The 22,435-nt window shown below is 41.9% G+C and overlaps 1 protein-coding gene and 1 long non-coding RNA gene across 2 annotated transcripts in view; both read left to right on the forward strand.

The window, feature by feature from the left end:
- The first annotated feature begins 532 nt into the window (after positions 1 to 532).
- Positions 533 to 6,081, forward strand: LOC144327518 (uncharacterized). Its single transcript, XR_013392590.1, has 2 exons — positions 533 to 795; positions 5,875 to 6,081. It is a non-coding gene; the product is annotated as an uncharacterized LOC144327518 (long non-coding RNA).
- A 409-nt stretch (positions 6,082 to 6,490) lies between these two features.
- The window catches only part of TRAPPC10 (trafficking protein particle complex subunit 10), a 49,562-nt gene continuing 33,617 nt past the window's right edge, over positions 6,491 to 22,435 (forward strand). The window contains exon 1 of the mRNA XM_028727317.2: positions 6,491 to 6,805. Coding sequence (XP_028583150.2) covers positions 6,658 to 6,805 — 148 coding nt within the window. The 5' untranslated portion in view covers positions 6,491 to 6,657. The remainder of the gene's footprint in view (positions 6,806 to 22,435) is intronic.

A 22,435-nucleotide genomic window follows, 5' to 3' on the forward strand; every position in this document is an offset into this window, starting at 1 on the left:
GATATATGATTTTTAGTCATAGCAACCTTCTCTGATCTTAATTCAGCTGAGGCAAAGTGAGAGGAAACAGATTTTGTGTTTAACAGATTGTGCTTTTTAGGTATTTTCCACATAGAGTGCTCCTCTTCTTTCCCCTTTTTATCTGAAAGCTGCAGCAACATATCCGCTCAGCTTTCTGAGGGTAGAATTATTATTTAAAAGATGAGATTGTATTTGTTTTGCATAATGATTTTATTCATAATTTATTATGAAGGCCTGGGTCGTTCTCATTGCAAGATCAATAAACAAGCTCAAACTAAAATGCTACTTGGCAGCATTTTAATATCTAAAAACACAGCAGAATCATGTCTTCCCATCCATACCTTTCTCCTAAAGTTTGCCTCCTTTCCTCACAAACTGATAATATATGCTTACATAAGGAGGGACCTGTAATAAAATGTTACAGTGCATGCAGGGCCTCCTGTTTACTGTCCCAATCTGTTAGCCACGCCCTCGACCTGCTCCGTTCAATTTTCCTTCCTAAGTAGTTTTCCAACCCTCACCCCAACAACCACGTGAGGTAGGCTAAACTCAGAACTGGTGACTGAACCAAGGTCACCATGGAGCTTCATGCAACAGCGGAGCAAGCCAATCAGGTGCCTGGGGCGACATGCCTGGGGCGGAGTCTGCCTGCCTCCTACAACTGAGGGGGAGGCAGCGGGTGGGCCATTTGGGGAGTGCAGAGCCTGCGGGCGCCCAAACCAGTGCGTCACTCCCAGAAGACACGTGTGGCTCGGGCATGCTGCAGGCCCCATGGTGAGTGCCGCCCGCCATTTTGTCACCCCTCCTCAGTGGTGACACCTGGGGAGCCTGCTTCCACCCCCCCCTTCTTCCGCCTCTGGCGTCATGGCCAGGTGGGGATTTGGAGCCTGGTCTACAAGCTCATGCTTTGACACTACCCCTGGCTGTAGAAGGAACTGCTGAAGTGGTCAAACCAGGCTGTTTCCTGGGTTACTGCCTTAGCAAAGTCTTTTAAGCATCTCTGCATGGCTAAAGGGTTTGCCAAGTACAGGTGCGTTGCCATAGAAACTACTAGCTAGTGGTGCTTCCAGAAGAAGGGGCAGATCTTCCTGCCCACCCCACAATTTCTCTCATTGACTCAATTCTATATTATGCCCTGGGTGGTGTTGTGGGTTAAACCACAGAGCCTAGGACTTGCCGATCAGAAGGTCTGCGGTTCGAATCCCTGCGATGGGGTGAGCTCCAGTTGCTCGGTCCCTGTTCCTGCCCACCTAGCAGTTTGAAAGCACGTCAAAGTGCAAGTAGATAAATAGGTACCGCTCCAGTGGGAAGGCAAACGGCATTTCCGTGCGCTGCTCTGGCTCGCCAGAAGTGGCTTAGTCATGCTGGCCACATGACCCAGAAGCTGTACGCCAGCTCCCTCGGCCAATAAAGCGAGATGAGCGCCGCAACCCCAGAGTCGGCCACGACTGGACCTAATGATCAGGGGTCCCTTTACCTTTACCTATATTATGCCCTATATCTCTCACCCAATGTATCATAGCTGATTTAACCAGTTCGTCTTTTGTCTTCCATCAAGTCACCTTCATTCTAAGGAAACCCAACCTATGGTGCGCTGGCACCAGGGCGGCATGTCCTGTTCCATTTCACTGCTTAAGGTGAAACAGAAACATGCCACACTTCAGTGTCTCCACGGCCTCCCTTATTTGGTTGTGCGGCAAGTTCTCTCAAGAGAACCCAGCAAGTTCTCTCAAGAGTTCACTGAAATCTCATGCAGTCTTGGTGAGATTTCATAAGATTTCAATGAGCTGTTTCTGTTTCTGGCACCACTTCTCCACCAGTGGTGGCGGCGGCGGGGCAGGCAAGGCACCCATGAGGGGGCACCTCTTGGGCTTCCACCAGCCAAGGTGGCTACCTCAATTCACCTCATGGGTGGAACAGCCCTGGCCTGGGGTGGGACGCCCCCAGCCGACAACCTCTGAAGTCTCCCACTGCTCAGAGACTGGGGTACGTGTAATACTGGCGTTAGAAGTAGGATTGTGTTTCTTGGAACAGGAACTGTGAGCAAGCTGTGCCTGAGCTAAGGTGAGAGAAACAGCAACACTCCTAGAACAGATCAACTTGATGTTCCAGCAGCTTAAAAGCATTGAACTGAAGATACAGCAGCAAGCAGAGCACCAAATGCAGATGATGGAGTAGCTTAAAAGCAGTCTTGAACAGCAGAAGCATTATTGAGCAGCTGCAGAACCAGAGACTGAATAGGTCATGCCATCAGATTATGGAGAGCCTTGAAGGGGGAAATGGCGACCTCCGATGTGAGTTAATGAAGTCTCTTAAGTTCACACATAAGAAGGTGAGAGCTTTGCCTGTTCAGCCTCTACAAATGGTTGAGAATGACCCAGAAGCTCAGCTGCAGAGTACTCAGATGGGGTGGCTAAGGAGATCAAGGGCAGCTGGAAGGCATAAAGATTGGAAGTCAGTTGTGGAGAAGGAAGAGACTTTGACTATTTCGGAGTCTACAAATGGGTAGCAGACAGAAGGAATAGAAGCCTCAATAATGGGAGAAGAACAAGCAAGAGATGGAGGAAGCAAGTGCCACAGAGAGCACTGTAGACACACCCAGAGCACATCCAGACTGCCCCCCCATCCTATAACAATATTCTGTTTATTTTTCAGCTTTTTTAAAACAATTTTTACCTGCATACTTACTTGTGGAGGGTGTATACATTTCCTTTTATATCAGGTCTTGCATGCTCTTGCTTAAAACCCTTATCGATGGTTTTATTAGCGTCCACCAAGTTCCCAGGAACTAGCACTCCCCCAAATTACATTTCTTCTTTGAGAAACAATTTAAGACCTTTGTGTGGGGAAGGTAGTTGCTCATATTTGATGTGATGCTGAAACATGAAGTGAAGCTGATTTGACCTCTTTGGAAGTTACCCAGAATTAGTTCTTAAGAACACTCTTGTGCTTTCCTTGTGACACGGCTGCACTGCTTCATGCCCAAGTTAGCTTTCCATTTTATTAAAGTCTCTTTCCACAATATGCTACTTATGCCATCCAAGTCATATGCCTGACACCAGGTTGCCTAAACAGGCCAATGTTTTCAACAGGGGCAATAAATGAAAAGGCTATTTTGTATATTATGCTTGTCCTATAAACGTCTCAGCATATTTGACATGATTATCTAGAAGAGATTGACTTAACTTCTGGAGAAGTTCTTGCAGTGTAACATCAAAATGAGTTACAGTATAATGTTTTCTAGGTGGCCTTGTTGCCTTACAGTTCACCATGCCAAAAAAAAATTATTTATAAACTCTTCCAGACTATGCAATCCCCCCCCCCCCCCTCATCACACTCGCCTCTGGGCATAATAGGATGTTTATTTTAATTATTTCATGAAATTTATACACCTTTTGATAGTAAAAACACCCACCCACCCACCCTCAAAGCAATTTACAAAAGATAAAACAGTACAATCAAGAAAAATTACAACTCTACTTTAAAATATACAAAGGCTAGAGAGAGAATATTGTACATTATTTATTAAACTACCCATTATGTAATGACTCAGATGAGTTCGTTCTCTTAGAGCCCTTAATGATTTCCTAGACTTTGTTAAGGTTTGATACTTGTTATGCAATCAAAGCGCAATATGTAACCCTAATAATAATAATAATGATGATGATGATGATGATGATGATGAATTTTATTTTAATGTTATTTTTATTTATACCCCGCCCTCCCCAGCCAAGACTGGGCTCAGGGTGGCTAACACCAAATTTAAAATACAGCTAAAAAAACCCAAAATCACAAATTAATTAAAATACAGCATAAAATACATCTTAAGATGCAGCCTCGTTTTACTGGCGGCCCATAAATCAAGACCTTAAGGGAAGGAAACATCAAATATTCACCAGGGCCAGCTATCCATGCTGGTCCTACATGGGCCAGCAAAAGGGCCGAGGGAAAATTTATATGCAGGATCCCATATAAGGGGTTCCATCGAAAAAAGAAGAAAGAGGGGAGGTCAGACTGAGTCCAGACCAAAGGCCTGGTGGAACAGCTCCATCTTGCAGGTCCTGCGGAAAGATGTCAAATCCCACAGGGTCTTGGTCTCCTACGACAGAGCGTTCCACCAGGTCAGGGCCAGTGCTGAAAAGGCCTTGGTCTAGTCTTTATTTGCTGTTGTAACTTATAAAAGATGCTATAAATTGGTGCATTTAGTTGCTATTTCTTGGACTGATGACCATGTGCTATGCTTAAATCTTGCTGGTGGTAGATACCCTTTGATCTTTCTGTCCCTACATCTGAATGATTCTAAGTATTCTATTTGAATTCTCATTTTTCATAATGGAATGTTTTACCTTATGGCCAATAAACTTCAAGCAAATATATTTATTAAGCTATATATGTTCTAGCATAATAAGAATGATGCACAATGTAAGCAAATTATTGTTTACATACACAAAGCAGTAAATGGAATTGCATAGTGAGTCATTATTTATATAACACTATCAATGTAACATATAGACTACCTTCCCAATTGTCCATTCACAAACTGTCCTGTAATTGAAAAATTGCTTTCAGCGTGTAAAGTGATAAAATTATATTTGTAATTATGCTTAGTGCTTTGAAGTAAAATGAAACTGTAGTGTGTTTATTCTGTTTTGATTTACTCGTGTTTGCTAGAGACACTCTCAAATGCCTCTTATAGAAGCAGCTCTGAATTAATCAGGCACAGCTCCAATAGGATTATTTGAAGTGGTAACATACACTAAGCAGAGCTATGATCTTACAAGTCGTAAGCACTGCCATACTACTTGCTAAATTGGGCAGCAATCAACGGCATATTTACACAAACTCTGAAAGTATCTTGTTTAGTTCAGCAGCTACAGGAGGATAAGTTTTTAAAGAACAGTAGCCTTTAGTTTGCTCTGCAAAACAACTGGATCAGAGTGCTTGAATATAATCGCCCATGCAGTCTCATCCTACACATATATACAGTATTTACTTCTGAGAAAATTCAATGGACCTTTTTTCCAGGTAATTCCAGGTGCATTGGATTGCAGCATGGATGCTGGAACTTACTTAAATCCAAGCACTCTATCTTTAGATCTCAGCTGTAATCTAAGGTTACCAGATGTCCCTGTTTCTCGGGGACAGTCCCTGGATTTACAAATCAGTCCCCATACAAGATCCATTGAAGTTGAAAAGTGTCCCCGGATTCACTGAAAAAAATCTGGTAACCTTACTGTAATCATATATGTTGAACTCAGCGAAGCAGTCAAATGGATCTTTGGATAACTCACATCCAACCCTTTAACTCCCTCAGAAGGTGGTGGACACTCTCTCCTTCCTTTAAGGTTTTAAAGCAGTGGCTGGATGGCCATCTGTCACGGATCCTTTAACTGAGATTCCTGCATTGCATAGGATTCTACAATTCTATGAACTGCAGCCGATGAATGAATACAGGGGAACATTTTTTGTCCCAAACACTTAAGAGTATGCACCCGAGCCAGAAGACACGTTCCTCTTGACCATATGAACGAACTAATATGTACTATAAATTGCAGGTTCTGAATTTTACTTTTAATCCTGTTCTTCAAAAGAGGCTCCCAGAACAGCTTGCAAATCACTAAAGAAGAGGCAGTCCCTGCCCTTGAGCTTCATCTAGAAGGGCATGGCGCAAAAGCAAAATGGACTGGGGTGGAAAGAGAAAATACATGGACGCTGGCTAATGTTCTTAGTTACAAGTTCAAAAGACCAGTTGGGACAGAATAGCTCCAGGACAGGAGGCACCTGAAGTTCATAGCCTTTTAGGAGCACAAATTGAGTGGCTCTGCATCCCTTCTCTTTCTCCCTTTGCTGCAGGCTGATGCCAGCTGACAGGTCGATGGAGGGAGGAGCCTGGCCCCGTCTTCTGGATCTGGAAGGTCAAGAAGAGATGTGCAAGGCGGCAGCAACAAAGCAGTAAAGAATGACGTACATGCAACTTTGTTTTGTGTGATATTACAAGAACAGTTAAATCTAAGTAAATGGTCATGGCGATGAAATATAATAAAATAATGATGATGATGATGATGATGATGATGTTTTAATATTTTCTTTTATTGTTGTGCCACTACGCCCTATGCTCACATTTATATTAACTGGGGAGAATGACCCGCACAGTGGCAACTTTTTCTTCTCGGGACAGCCCTGCTCGCTCCCCCCCCCCGCCCCCCTCTTCAGAGCGCTGCCTGCTTCTCCCACGACCCGCCACTTCCTTCCTTCCGCCTTGTTCTGTCCTTCCCTTTAAAGCTTCCGATTCCTCTCGGAGGCCAGCCGCGCCACCTCGAGCCTCCCCTTTAACGCCCCGCTCCTTCCTCCGCCGGAAGCGGTCATGCTGGGTCCCGGCGATACAGGAAGCGGATGAGCCTGGCACTTGCCTTCCATCCGTGGGGGCTGCGCGCGAGGGGGGGCCCAGTTGGGGGTTTGGGAGGGGGGAGGGGCAGAAGGAGGGCGCCCCCCCTTTTGAGGCGGCGGCGGCGAGGAGGAAGAGCAGCAGCAGCGGCGGGAGAAGGCGAGCCAGGAAGGTGTGGCGGTAGCGGCGGCGGGTCCATGGCGCGGCGCGGGCGGGGGAGCCGGAGCCGGGGCTGAGCGCCCTGCCCGCCCATGGAACCCGCCCCGGCGGCGGCGGCGGCAGCAGCAGCAGAAGCAGCACCAGCAGCAGCAGCCGGCGAAGGCGTGTTGGCGGAGGACGACGAGGAGGTGGAGGCGCCGCCGGTCATCTACACCATGGAGAACAAGCCCATCGTCACCTGTGAGTGACCCGGGAGTCGAGGAGGGGAAGGAGGGCGGGGGGCCGCCCCCCACAGCGAAACCCCCGGGAGGGAGGACTGATGCTTTCCTGCTGGGCTCGGTGGGGTTCGCCTCTGGCGGGCCCTTTCTCTTAACTCCGCTTCTGGAAGACTTCCTGCAAACGCCGGCATTTGGGAGAGGGAAATCCATTAACCCCCCCCCCCCAAAAAAACACCCCACCTTCCCCCATGTGTTCTGAGATGTGCGGCGATTGCACGTGTGTCTGGAAGACCTTCGAGCACCCAAGGGTCCTGCTGGCCACGGGAAGCTTTAGAGTATGTGGACTGGATAGCCAAGAGACAGCTCCCCCCCCCCATCCCCGATATGGTCTGGGATGTGCGGTGTTTGCACATGTTTTAATGTATGTGCAGGCTGTTGACAGGATGGATGTGCAGGTACCCCTCGTGCATTTTTATGCTTCTTTCACACCTTGCACTGGGTGGTTGTTCTCCCCTCCCCATTCTCCCAAATGTAAGGAGAGAGAAAGGGGAGCCAAGTTGCTGTGACTGTGACTAAGCTGGGTTTTCAAACCTCAGGTTCAAGTAGTGTGTCTTAGTTGTTTGGTGTGGAGAGCTCGGAGCTACAAACATTTCATATACTGTATAGTCTTCTGTTACATATTAGCCAGTGGCTTAATTGTCCTTGCTCTCCTAATGAATTAGGTGGGGCCCTGCGAAATGCTTGAAGCTGTCTAAAGTGTCTAATTAACTAGGTTGCTCTGTGGCATAGTTAAAGAAGTAGCAATAAATACTATAAACAATGTAAATTGTATGTTAAAGAAAATTTCTGCTGTTTCCTTCCAGCCTGATTTAAAAAACAAAACCCAAAATCAAATTGTTGTAAGGAGATGTTAATAGGCTTGTGTCTTTGGGGACATGCATCAGAGTAAACAACAATGAAAGCATGGCTGTGTGGACATGTGATGCGGCCTTTGATCAAGCCACAGTTCTTCAGCCTCAGTTTTGCAAATATAGAGAGAAGATAGCAGTATTCTCCTCCACATGATGTGTTTGAGGGTATATGCAGTTAAGTTGTGTATTACTTATTTAATTATGTTAAATAAGAAGAGTGGTGATAATGTGTGCAGGGTGTATTGGGAGGAGTACTGATCTATTTGGGTATGGGCCAGTAAGTGGCTGACTTTCTAGTAGTGTTTAAGATCATGCAGAAGGTTTTTTTTTAGTACTGTGATGTCTCTCTTAACCCAGATGTTTTGCAGTACTAAAAACATAGTGTTTTTTTTTCCTTTAAAAAAACAACAATTCCATAAAACAACTGAACAATTAACATCTACAGGCAGGCTTCAGCTAAGTTTATTCAGAGTAACCCCACTGAAATGAATGGCCTAACTTAGTCATGTTAAATAATTTCAGTGGTTCTACTCTGAATAAAACTTAGTTGAATAAAAACCCCAGATTAACCCAGAGTCGAACCAGATTGTTATGGGAAAAGTAGATTAAAGGTGATCAACCCCAGAGTCAGTCACGACTGGACCTAATGGTCATGGGTCCCTTTACCTTTTTAGTTCAGTTGAAGTTGACATAAATATATAATTATTAGTAGAGAGCAATCTAGTTATTTATTATAGATATATTAGCATTACAGTGGTACCTCGGGTTAAGTACTTAATTTGTTCTGGAGGTCCGTTCTTAACCTGAAGCACCACTTTAGCTAATGGGGCCTCCTGCTGCCACCACGCCGCCGGAGCCTGATTTCTGTTCTCATCCTGAAGCAAAGTTCTTAACCCGAGGTACTATTTCTGGGTTAGCGGAGTCTGTAACCTGAAGCGTATGTAACCTGAAGTGTATGTAACCCAAGGTACCACTGTATATATGTGTGTGCATGTACAAAATAAATTTGCATATATAAAATCAGCATTTATAAAACATTCTAGGGTGTTCAAAACACTACATATGTGCTATTTCAACATTTTGTGTAATGACCCTGAAAACTAAGTAAGGATATTATTGTGCCCATATTGAAGATTGTGTGTCTTTATATGCATGTGCCTGATGCCAACTGGGAAATGTATGGCTTAGAAACATGTAATCTAAGGGATGTCCCTGCTCACTTCACCAGCTCTCAGATCATTCTTAAGTTTATATGGATTGTGTAATTTGTGTAATGTGTCAGTTGTAATTTCTTATGATGTCATGCAAGCATAGTTTTCTTGAGTATGGATATAAGGTTCAACATCTATGTTTCTGTCAGATACTTGCTAATCTACACTCCACTGTATTGCAGATCACCTTTTAATAAATATATATTTTAGCACTTTTAAAAAGGTTGCTTTTTTCACATTTCTGGTGTATACTAATGATAGTAAAACTGATAGTTGGAGGCTGCAATCTTATGTAAGCTCTGTTGAAGTCACTGGGACTTACTTCTGAGTAAACATGCATACAATTACATTGAAAATCGGACTTCACTGCTTTCTGTGAAGTAAGTATTAACCACTTTGTTCTTTGGTTCTGAAAATGTTTTTCATACGTCTTATTTAATTTGAGATTTTAATTGAACATTGAATCTAATAGGGCTTACTCCCAATTAAGTGATCACAGGATTGTGCTATAACTACTTTTTACATGAACGCAGCTTCAGAACTTGGGTAACTTCCTGGACCAGCAGGATACTTCTCAAATCTCATCATGTTTTAACTCTTGGCACCAGAGTTTATGATTCATTTTATAAGAAAGTCAATTGCTGGCAAGAGAGGGGCACTCAAATATAACTCCATCCAGAGTTTTCATCTTTCCAAATTGCCATAGTTATTATATTGAGATAAGACTGAAGGGGGAAGGGGATGTGAACTTTGAACCTGTCAGCAAAAGTAAAACACAGAGCAGTAACAGTTTTAAAACTTCGGACCAACATCAACAATGGAAGGCAGACTGAAATAAAAAAGGTATTTATGGCCCATTTAAAAGAGGCTGAAGAAGCTGGCAAATAGGGGTTGGTTCATTCCATGAGGTGGCGTTTCACAGCAGTGAAGTTTAATCTTGACTGTGGGTCTGCAATAAAGGGCTCTGTGGCCAATTTTAAAGGTTGTATATGTAGTCCTTCAAACAATCTGGTCTCAAACCATTTAGGCTTTAAAGGGAATAACTACTTTAGTAGAAGAGGTGCAACTGCCAAATCAGACGAAACTCGTAAAGGCTGTCCTAGGAACAATGCAACCTGCACTGCCATAGATAATATAGAATTTGAGAGGAGCTCCCAAGCTGTATGTTTGGCCTTCAGGAGGAGTGCAATACCATCCATGATTAGTTATGTTTAGGCAACGACCATTTTGCATGAGACTGCTGATGTGTGTGCTGCTTTCGACCCCAGAAGGGGGCAGGGGCAGAACAGACTTAAACGCAACGGCTGACTTGTGCATTGACTTGGAATGCATCTCCTGTTCAGATGGGGAGTTGCCTGTACTTCACCTAGATCAGAAGATTTATATTCCCACAGTTCCTCTGTCTAATCGCAGCTTGCTCTCATCCATCACACTTCCAGACACCTTATACTGCTTCCCTGGGACCAGCAGATGCAAATGAGAGCCAGAGCTGTGTTGATTAAGACAGGACATGGATTCTTCAGCTAGTATACCCCAATTTTTCCATATTGCAAGGGGATTAGTAGGTGATCTGTGGCAATAGGAATTCTCTGCATTCCTTGGGGTGACGATGGGAACTGAAGGACTATGGCTAGGGTTTTGGCAGTCTGTTTCTTACCTGTGAGCATGCTTTGCCTTGGAGTTCTAGTTGCAACTTAGAGTTTTTGGTGAGTGTTTGTTTTTGTTCTGAAGTGGAGTAACTGTAAGAGGTCTGAGATCATAAGTGTTATCCATTTGCTCTTTCCTGGATGCTTGGGTGTCAGCCTTGGCTGTTTGTTATTTTGTCTAAAGTACTTTCTTTTTTTAGTGTCATTACACCACTGTTCCCATCACCAAGTTCCCCTTAGCCTCTTGTATGCTAACAGTTCTGAAATCCATAGACATATAGCCCATGCCACTCATCTTAATAGGTTGGGATGTATACCTTTGGTTACTCTAGCATTTAAATATTTATTGCTTGTGGCTATAGACCATTCCAAGAGTATCCTATACAGTACTCTCATTGTGAGAGAGAGGATAGTATAATGTGGCTCTCCATTCACTCCAGTGAGAATGTTTTTATTTATACTAGCTTTGTAGGTCTAACTATGCTAGACGAGGATGCAGGAACAGTGCCTGAGCTTCAGGATTAAACTGGCCACTACTCTGATCCTCCTCCAATATGTCTTCATCTTTACCTGTTATACTGTGCTGACTTAACAGTATTGTAATGTCACCAGTGTTCGAAGTTTGCCAGGCATGGAGTGGGTTCAATTGCGACTACATGGAGATATCTAGATGCCAGGTTGGCAACTGACATCTCTATCAATCCAGCTGATTCGTACACAGTCCTCCGTAATCACATCAAGGAAAGTAAGTGCAGGGCTGACTACAGATATATTTGAATGTGCTGCTGACTTTCCACAGATCACCCAAATGGAGCTCACAAACCATAGTTAAAAAACCTCTGCCTTAGTCTGTAGGTAATATCATTTCCATTTCCACTGTGTGTGTTTCTCCTTCTTGCATACTTGAGCAGGTGAATTGTTTGTAAGAGCAAGCTACAGTCAAGCAATGTAGTTTAGATCATAGAATTGTCGCGTTGGAAGAGACCCCGAGGGTCATCCAACCCCCCTGGCAAATAGACATTCAGTTGTGGCGACCGTAACCTAGGTTCAAGGTGCCATTTGGCACTTAGCTTATATAACTGAGTTTCTAACACAGAATGTCATTTATGCTATCACAACTTTACAGTGGTGGTGTAACTTGGAGTAATGCCAGCACAAGAGATTTCATATTAATTCCATTGTCATGTAGGCAGTATAACTCAAGGACTAGGTTGCACTGTTAATCTGTTGAGAATATTAAACTTATTTGGTTTGTGAAGTTTCTCACTATAAGTAATCTGTTTGAATTATAAATACATGTTGGAAGTGCAATGCTGTGATATTTTTTCCTGAGTACCTACGGCAAGAGCTAAACTAAATTTGTCTTGTTTTAATATCATGCTCTAGATTGTGTCTATGCTATCCCATTGTTTAAACTGAGAAATGTAAGTTGGAAATACTGCAGTTCTCTTTTGGCTAGTTTGATAAAACCAAACACCTTGGATATAATTTTTCAGAGAAAGAAGTTCTGCCTTTGTAGCATTTTATTATTTGAAAAGTTCTAAAATTGGTAACCAAAAACCGTTTAGATCCATCAGAACATTAGTTTGGCTGTGTAAGTGGAGTTAATGTTTTTCTGTTGCATGCTGAACTCTGTAAATATGTTTGCTACAGTGTGGCATGTTCTGGTGAATTCTGAGTGATAACAGTTTAGTTAGTGTGAATTCCAAATACAGTGTGTACAGCGACAAATTCCAGAAGAGCAACTATGTTAATTTTGCAATAAAAAAGAAAATAAGCATTGGTGACTGTTTGTGAACATTCAGAGTCAAGAGTCAGTGGTTTCATTTGCATGTAAGGCAAAGCCACCTGTGCTAAAACATGCATGAGTATAGTTTGTGTTTTTGTATAGCTTTTAGCAAATAAATTTGACGGGCTGACACTAGTCGAAGTTAGGCAGATTAGATTGTGTGTGTGTGGTGGCAGCGTGTTGGTGTTATCTTGCTCCGCACTTAGTTAAGAGGGGGAACAAACCACACAGTGACCAGCCCAGTCTCAACCAGCACTTGTGGTTTGTTTCTCTCAAATAAACCACAACTGGGAAGCTAAGAACAAACCTTGGCTTCAGATCAAGAGAAATAAACCACAAGTGTTGGTTTGGACAAAACACTAAGCCAGCCATTCTGGGATTTGTTTCTCTCTTCAAGGAAAGGAGAAATGCTTGAGCTGTGTGCATTAGTTAATTTGTTTGTCTGAATGCAGTTAGTTACTGAGAATGAAAGTGGAATACAACTGTAACTCATGTTTATGCACAAATGGAATAAAAAACAATTTGAGAAGGTGGAAATATAACTAAATAGGAATGCAAATATTTTCTAGGGTTGTTGTAGGTAATTTGAAATTACAAAAGTGTTCAGTCAACTCCACAGGTTGGCTGATGTATGTTTTCCCTGGGTCCGTCTAGTTTTTCCCCCAGTTTACTTCTGTTGTAGGTTTATGAGTTGTAAGTCATTCAGGTGTGTGTATTAAATTTCAGTGAGGACTGGGTCATGTTTGGTCCCATAAGATATTGTGTTCCTTGGAAGCTCATGTTCTCTGAAGTTTGGAGAGAATTGTCGAGTGCCCTTGCCAGGAATTCTCCCCTTGTACTAGGAGACTGCTGTCCTGGTGTAGGGGTTGTGTGGCAGTCTGGCAGACTTTTTGGCATGGAAAATGTTACCTGAAGCAAAAAGGCTTGAAAGCCACTAGAGAGTGACATGTGTGCTGTATTCCAGCTGCTAACTGAAGGAATGTGTTTCCGTTATTTAAACTTAAGGTTAAACAACAATACAGTGGTATCTCGGGTTACATACGCTTCAGGTTACAGACTCCGCTAACCCAGAAATAGTACCTCGGGTTAAGAACTTTGCTTCAGGATAAGAACAGAAATTGTGCCCCGGTGGCGTGGTGGCAGCAGGAGGCCCCATTAGCTAAAGTGGTGCTTCAGGTTAAGAACAGTTTCAGGTTAAGTACGGACCTCCGCAACGAATTAAGTACTTAACCCGAGGTACCACTGTATAGTCTGTGCTTGAAGATGTGCAACCTTATATACTGTAACGTAAAAAGAAAAAAAAAACGGGGAGTGAAGACACAAGCAATCAGATTATTGCATCCTCGTTTTCATGGATGCTGCATTCTGGGTTATAGTGCATGTACGTTCCGCCTCCGCCCACTCCCAGGACTGAAAACGGTGTGCACATCAGCAGTCGCACGTGCCTTGAACACAAAGTGGGAGTTGCATGTACTAAGTAGAGCCAGGAGAAGAAACTTCAGTTCTGTTTGGGGTTTTGCGCCATTGGTTCATCTCTTAATTTTATGTTCAAAGCTATTTGCCATTCACTAAATAGTTGAACCATTGGTGTCCAGAAAGTTTATTGTACGAGCTCAGATTAGCACTGAAGGTAAAGTAGAAATAAATGAAACCCTGTTGAAATTCCAGTCAAGGGGTTATACGATAGCAATGGGGTCATGAACAGTTCTACCAAACACTGTCCTGTATCTGAACTGGAAGAGCTGCGGCTGAAACTTAAAATGTGGCAGCTTTGAAATGAATGAAAGTTAGGACCAAACAAAGAGGCACAATGCTGGCTTTAAATGTAGGTACGCTCATTTACCACCCACTATAGTAGTAATTTTTGAGTACACATTCAGAAGAAATATTTCAAATTCCTAGATGCTACTACTAAATTGTACGAGCTCAACATTAGCCTATTTGAATTCTTCAGTTTGGTGTGAACCTTGTGTAATGTTTTCTCACTGGGAGTGCTTCTGGAATGCTGTTTCTTGCATGTGAGTCTTTGCTGGAAAAATCTATGTGGCCTTTTACTTCCCTGTGGGTTTGCTCATGAGAGTCTTTCCAAAAACACTCCCTTGGAAGAAAATCTTAGAATCTACTCTTAGCGTACTGTTCAAAAGTTTAAAACTCAGATTTTCAGCAAGTTGTGCAAGCCGGCGAAGGCAGAGATTTGTCCTAGTGGGCCTGTTTAGATATTAGATGTTGGAAAATTACAGACACAAAAACATTGATTTCTGATTACATAAACTCATAGAGTGGATTCTTTCTGAGCACCCAGGGATGCTGATTCTGTTACAGCCATGCTGTGTCTGCTGGATTTGTCTTATTAACTTTGTTGTGTCCTATGAGAAAATTTATCTGAGTTATTTTCTGTGTGTCAGTTTATCGCCTGCTAGTAAAACAGAATTTTTTTAAAAAATGCATCTTTCTTAATTTATAATTTATTATGCTGTTTTTGTATCATGATCCTCCTCCAAACAGGAGCACAGGGTAACTAATGACATAAAGCTATATAGCAATACATTGAATAAAACAATACAGAACTGAAATCACTTACAAAGCTTAGCAGCAATAGTCAACCACATCAGCTGCTCCAAGAGATGGGCATGGCAACTCATGGAATCTTTGGCAGACCTGAACAAGAATCCAATAATTTTGCACATTCCCTCTGGAATGGAATGCTTGGTTAAATGTTAATGGGATGATGATCCATGCTGTTCTGTTGTTCAGATTGTTCCTTTACATTTGGCATGATTTGACGACTTTCCATGAAAGTTAATTGTCAGCATGTAACATTGGCTTGGTAAGTTCACATGCCCACTTTCACAGTGTAAAGAGACTATGAAACTGACTTGCCAACTGAATGTGAGCTTGTGTGGAGCAGTAAATCTGAAAACTCAGACATTTTGAGTTTTGGATCCAGTTGAAAGGCTGAAAAGAGATCACTGGTTGGCAAAAGCAGTTCGGGGGATTTAGGGTGTGGCAGCTCAGAGGCAAGTATTTCCTGCTGTTTTTCTTGCTTCTCCAGCCTTGTAATACCTGCTCAGTTGTTCCCATGTACATAAATCGAATTGTACAGATGTAAGCGCTGTGGGTTAAACCACAGAGCCTAGGACTTGCTGATCAGAAGGTCGGCGGTTCAAATCCCCGCGACGGGGTGAGCTCCTGTTCCTTGGTCCCAGCTCCTGCCAACCTAGCAGTTCAAAAGCACATCAAAGTGCAAGTAGATAAATAGGTACCGCTCCAGCGGGAAGGTAAACGGTGTTTCCATGCGCTGCTCTGGTTAGCCAGAAGCGGCTTAGTCATGCTGTCTGCGGACAAACGCCGGCTCCCTCGGCCTATAGAGCGAGATGAGCGCCGCAACCCCAGAGTCGGTCACGACTGGACTTAATGGCCAGGGGACCTTTACCTTTAAGTTTCCAGTAATCATCCAAAAGGAACAGACTGCTTCTTTGGAATTTGCTTTGCTTGGAGATGTGAATAGAATGAAACTGTATGCTTGGTTCATTCATAAAAACCTTTAAACAATGGTTGGCCTCATGCTAGAAGCCTCTTGCTATATTGTGAACAAGTTATCCCATAGGCAGTTCCTAGCTTCTCCTAGAGTCCTCTGGATTTTTAAATTGAAAAATTCAATCCTCAGCCTTCACTACACCAGTGGAGTAAAGTTGATACTAAATAGGTAAATTTTATATTTAAAGACAGAAGCCACATGCAATGATAGTATACCATGAACAGAAGCAGAGCACTGCTTGCAGAACATGCCAGCAGTGCAGAATACTGGAGGAAGAACATCCAGCACTCCTATTATGTAGGGGTGCTGCTTCTTCATCACACATCACACTTATTATAAGATCATTTGTTCTGAAAGGACCAGTTGCAATAAGCAGGAGGAGGCAGGAGAGTGGCTGCTAGGCACATATCCTGGCTTGCCCCTGCATAACAGATGACACTACTGGTAGTCTATTTATTTTACAGTGTCAATGCAGTAAGCCTCAACTTACACAGTGTGGGTTATATTCTGGGATTCATGCCTAAAAAAAAATTATTATTATTAAAGCCAAAATTGTATATTGTCGAAACACATTGGATGTAGTGGCAGGTATAATTGCCAAAGTCTTCCCCCCCCAGATACCCACTCCCATCCAACCCCTTTTTAATTCTTTTAATTCTTCCAAGCACATAGAGCTGAATGCACACAAGTTAAATGTGCATAAGTTGCAGGCTTACTGTGTGCCACCTTTTCAGGAGCTCTTCTTATGAGAAATGTATTTGGTGCAAGAATACCCGTGAGTATCCCACGTGTTTGGTGTAAGATTTTTCTCCGTTGCCTCCAGTTAGACATCTTGTCCCTAGAAACTGAGAACATACATTTCTCTTATTAATCTGATGTGGGACAACAATTAGCTGTTAAGCTACTATATGAGAGAAGGTCGGTCCAGGAACCATAGACTTAACATTGAAATTGAAACGGCCTCTATAAACCAAAATTCCCATTTGAGATTTTACAATGCACAAATAAAGTGCCAAATATAGAACACTCAAGTATACAGGGGTGATAAGAAGAGACTGTGGAGGAATGCTTCTCCTCTGTGTGCTGCACTTCTGCAGACTGTTCAGAAAAGGTGAAATACCAAGTTGTTGTAAACTTCTTAGGTTGAGCTGTGAAATTCTTCAGGGGAATGCTAAAAATTCTATTTTTATCTGTTGCTACCAATAATGTCAGGGACGCGGGTGGCGCTGTGGGTTAAACCACAGCGCCTAGGACTTGCCGATTAGAAGGTCGGCAGTTCGAATCCCCGCGACAGGGTGAGCTTCCGTTGCTCGGCCCCTGCTCCTGCCAACCTAGCAGTTCGAAAGCACGTCAAAGTGCAAGTAGATAAATAGGTACCGCTCCGGCGGGAAGGTAAACGGCGTTTCCGTGCGCTGCTCTGGTTCGCCAGAAGCGGCTTAGTCATGCTGGCCACATTTAAGAAGTTGCATGAGACCTTACTAGATTATCTCGACTGCAAAATAATAATGATGGGGGACATGAATGGAGTGGTTTCTACAAATATGGACAAGGCACAAAGACAGACAATATCTAAAGAAGGAAGATTACCAAAGACTTTCTTCGAGATGACGGAAAACATGGACTTGATTGACATCTGGAGAACAAAGAATCCTCTCGAGAGAGAGGGAACTTTTTTCTCGGAATCTAAAATGACATGGACGAGAATCGACCAAATCTGGGTATCTAGTGTGATGGCTACAAAGATTAAAAAAGTAGAAATCTGCCCAAAAACCTGCTCCGACCACAATGCCGTAAAGATGGAGATGAAAATGACAACAACTGGATCCTTTAGATGGAGAATGAATGACTCCCTATTTAGAGATGAACAATTCTGTATAAAGGCCCTAAAGACATTGAAAGATTACTTCGAGATAAATTTGAGAACAGATGTGGAAAAAAGAACAATTTGGGACGCGAGTAAAGCCGTGATGAGAGGCTTCCTGATACAACAGAATTCAATCAAGAGGAAAAAGCAAAATGAAAGGAAAGAAAGAATTTTAGAAAAAATGAAGGAAGGAGAAAAGAAACTGAGGTCAAAACCAAAGTCTCAAGAAATTTTGAGAGAGATAAAATATTACCAGACGCAATATATGGAACTGACAAATCAAGAGATAGAATGGAAAATTAAACAAATGAGACAAAGGACTTTTGAGTCTGCAGACAAGTGTGGGAAGCTCCTTGCATGGCAATTGAAAAAGAGGCAAAAATTGAATACAGTTACTTGTTTGGAGATAGAGGGAAAGAATGTTCATAAGCCAAATGAGATAAGTAACTGTTTTCAAAGTTTTTTTAGGAAATTATACACACAGGGGCCAGTAAACGAAAAAGAAATAGAAGAATTTCTTAAAAATTATGGATTACCGAAAATTCCAGAACAGGGCAAGTTGATTTTGAATGAGAAAATAACAGAACAGGAAATAGAGGAGGCCATTCAAAAGGCACAACTGGGAAAGTCTCCAGGACCAGATGGACTGACGGCTAGATATTATAAAGCTTTGAGAGAAGGTTTAGTGCAACCATTGAAAGAAGTTTGCAATGAAATATTGGAGGGGAAAAGGGCACCTGAAACGTGGAAAGAGGCTTTTATCTCACTTATACCAAAGACCGAGACTGAAAAGAACCAGGTTAAGAACTACCGCCCGATATCATTATTAAATGTGGATTACAAAATTTTTGCAGACATTTTAGCAAAAAGACTGAAGAAAGTATTGACAGGTGAGATTCATAAGGATCAATCCGGCTTTCTCCCGGGAAGACATATGTCTGACAATGTGAGGAACATAATAGACATTGTGGAACTGTTGGAAATGAACATTAACAGAAAAGCGGTTTTGATTTTTGTGGACGCGGAGAAAGCCTTTGACAATATTTCTTGGAGTTTTATGAAAAAGAATCTCCAAGGGATGGGGGTAGGCCAAGGTTTTGAAAATGGTATAGGTGCAATTTATTCTGAGCAGAAGGCAAAGCTAATTGTGAATAATGTGGTAACGGAAGAGATAGCCATAGAGAAAGGAACACGACAGGGATGTCCTATTTCCCCCCTACTTTTTATACTGGTTCTGGAGGTTTTGCTAAATATGATTAGAAAGGACCAGTTGGTTAAAGGAATTCAGGTCGGAGTGAGAGAGTATAAATTAAGGGCATTTGCAGATGACCTAGTTTTGACTTTGCAACAGCCAATCACTAGCACAAAAAGAGTTTTAGAACTGATTGAGATATTTGGTCAAGTTGCAGGATTTAAGTTGAATAAACAAAAAACTAAAGTCTTGGAAAAAAACCTAACAAATGAAGAAAAAGAGACATTCCAGAATGAAACAGGTTTGGAGATAGCAAAAAAAGTGAAGTACCTGGGGGTGAATTTGACATCGAAAAATGTGAATCTTTTTAAAGACAATTATGATAAATGCTGGACAGAAGTTAAGAAAGACTTAGACATATGGTCAAGGCTGAAACTTTCCTTGTTAGGCAGAATTGCTGTTATCAAAATGAATGTATTGCCTAGAATGTTATTTCTGTTTCAGACATTACAAATAATAGACAAGATGGACTGTTTCAAGAGGTGGCAGAAAGACATATCGAAATTTGTCTGGCAGGGCAAAAAGCCAAGAATAAAATTTAAGACATTAACAGATGCGAAAGATAGAGGGGGTTTTGCCCTGCCGGACTTAAGACTCTACTATGAATCAGCAGCGTTTTGCTGGTTGAAAGATTGGCTGCTCCTCGAGAATACAGACATTTTGGATCTTGAAGGATTTGACAACAGATTTGGTTGGCATGCATATATATGGTATGACAAGGTAAAATTGCATAAAGGTTTTAAGAACCATATGGTGAGGAAAGCTCTGTATAATGTTTGGATTAAGTATAAAGACCTGTTTGAAAGTAAAACCCCCAGGTGGTTGTCACCAATGGAAGCAAAAGAGGTGAAAAAATTGAATATGGGTTCTAATTGGCCTAAATATTGTGAAATTATAGAACAAGATGGTGAAAATGTAAAATTGCAGAGTTTTGAGAAACTGAAATTTAAGGTGAGAGATTGGTTACATTATCGACAGATAAATGAAGTATTTAAACAGGACAGAAAGAAAGGCTTCCAAGTGGAGAAGTCAAAATTAGAAACAGAACTGTTAGAACCCAATACTAAAAATTTGTCAAGAATGTACAACTTGCTGTTGAAATGGAATACTCAAGATGAAATGGTGAAATCTAATATGATTAAATGGGCACAGGACATTGGGCATGACATTGAACTTGCTGACTGGGAGCAGTTATGGACCACTGGTGTTAAATTTACGGCATGTAATGCCTTAAAAGAAAACATTATGAAAATGATCTACAGGTGGTACATGACTCCTGCTAAGTTAGCAAAGATCTATCATTTGCCCAACAACAAGTGCTGGAAGTGTAGTGAAACGGAGGGAACCTTCTATCACCTTTGGTGGACCTGCCCGAAGATTAAGGCTTTCTGGGAAATGATCTACAATGAAATAAAAAAAGTTCTGAAGAGAACGTTTGTTAAAAAACCAGAGGCCTTTCTCTTGGGTATGGTGGGCCAAATGGTGCCAAAGAAGGATAGGACATTTTTTATGTACGCCACTACAGCAGCAAGAATTCTTCTAGCAAAGTATTGGAAGACGCAAGATTTACCCACGTTGGAAGAATGGCAGACGAAGGTGATCGACTATATGGGATTGGCAGAGATGACTGGCAGAATTCGAGACCGGGGGAAAGAGGCGGTGGATGAAGACTGGAACAAATTTAAAGTTTATCTTAAAAACTGTTGTAATTTGGAAAATTAGGGGCTCAGAGTTATAAGAGATAAAGAACTACAGTTGTATTGATAATTAACTGAAGTTAAATACATGAAATATATTTAAGTTAAGATCAGAGGGTTGCTAAAAAATCTTGAAACAAGAATGCAGAAAAGGGGTGGTATGGGGAAGTCATGTTTTTGTTTGTTTATGCTTATGTTTTTGTTTTGTTTATTCTTTATTTATGGAAAACTAATAAAAATTTATTAAAAAAAAAAAAAAAGTCATGCTGGCCACATGACCCGGAAGCTGTACGCCGGCTCCCTCGGCCAATAAAGCGAGATGAGCGCCGCAACCCCAGAGTCGGTCACGACTGGACCTAATGGTCAGGGGTCCCTTTACCTTTACCTTTACCTTTACCAATAATGTCAATACATAGTTGAAATCAACAGAAAATAGCTATTTCTTGGAATGTAATAGATACTGAGTGCTTTTATTTTTTATTTTTGCATTTGGAGTTCTTCTGTCTGTTCTTCTGTAAACTAGTTTTTGTGCCCTTTTTATTATTCTATGTAGATATTTTGCATGTAGTGTTGCAACATTGCCTTCACAATCACTTACTCAGTGATCAGTTTTATAAATGTGCAAGAATGAAATTGATGATGTATGTCCTCCTTTAATGCTTTCAAATAAACAGAAAATACCTAAAAGTAATGTTAAATCTTTTTTAGACTTCTAGCCAGTTCTGTTTCAGGTATTTTGGTCAGACAGTACTGTTTTATGTATTCATTCATAAAGAGCATCTAAAGCAACTTGCAGCCCTGAAACAATACAGTCAGTTTAAGAAAATCTAATCTTATCATTGAAAACACTAGTAGCACAAACTTACCATAAAAATAGTACAAGAAACCTAAAACTAGTCTGCAGACTAACATTTTTCTTAACAGAGCATTAAGATGAAACAGCAACACAGTTTTCATAAAAAGCAGTGGTAAAATCAGTCATATAACACAAAAAGCAGCAGAATAAAATAAAATCCCATTAGAACCAAATACAAAAATAGTACACATTTAAAATATCAGTATAGGGCTATCAAATACTGTACTAATTTAATCTGGTCACTAAAGCCTGGTGTGTTCAGAAGGATTACGTATGATGCTTACGTTTTGGAGAGTTCTGGGGCAGCAAAACTAATGAATGCCCCTGTGCCATGGTTGTATAGGCTAGGGACTTGATCCTCAAGCCTGATTATGACCACATTTCAAATAACATATGACATAGCTACCATATCACCACAAAACTTCTAATCTATGTACCTGTTTCAAACCTGCTGTGTTGAAGGCCTTGCAAACCCAGGCACACCTGAGTCCTGAGACACAACAAAGAAGTGCATGTGTGGCATGTTGGTGGCGGCAGCAATTGCAGCGCTCCCTGCTAGGGTGAGAGCTTCCTGGGCTTGCTGGTTGAACTATAACAAGACGGCTAGCACAGTGTGGTACCCTCCAGATGCTGTTGGACTCCAGCTTCCATTATCGCTGACCATTGGCTGTGCAGCCTGTGGCTGATAGGTGGGAGTTCAGCAACATCTGGAGTTGTCTACTCTGCTATATATTATTACTTGTTTCTGTTCTATTGCAAATGTAAATATATTTGACTGCTGATTTCTCTTCCCCTCCTCCTCCGGTGACTAACACATAGTGGCCCGCATCCAGAGTTCCTGTGAATGTAATTTGCTTACAGGAACCTACTGCTAGAGGAAGCAGGCGG

The sequence above is a fragment of the Podarcis muralis genome, chromosome 4, assembly GCF_964188315.1.
Source record: "Podarcis muralis chromosome 4, rPodMur119.hap1.1, whole genome shotgun sequence".
Classification (NCBI taxonomy): Eukaryota; Metazoa; Chordata; class Lepidosauria; order Squamata; family Lacertidae; genus Podarcis; species Podarcis muralis.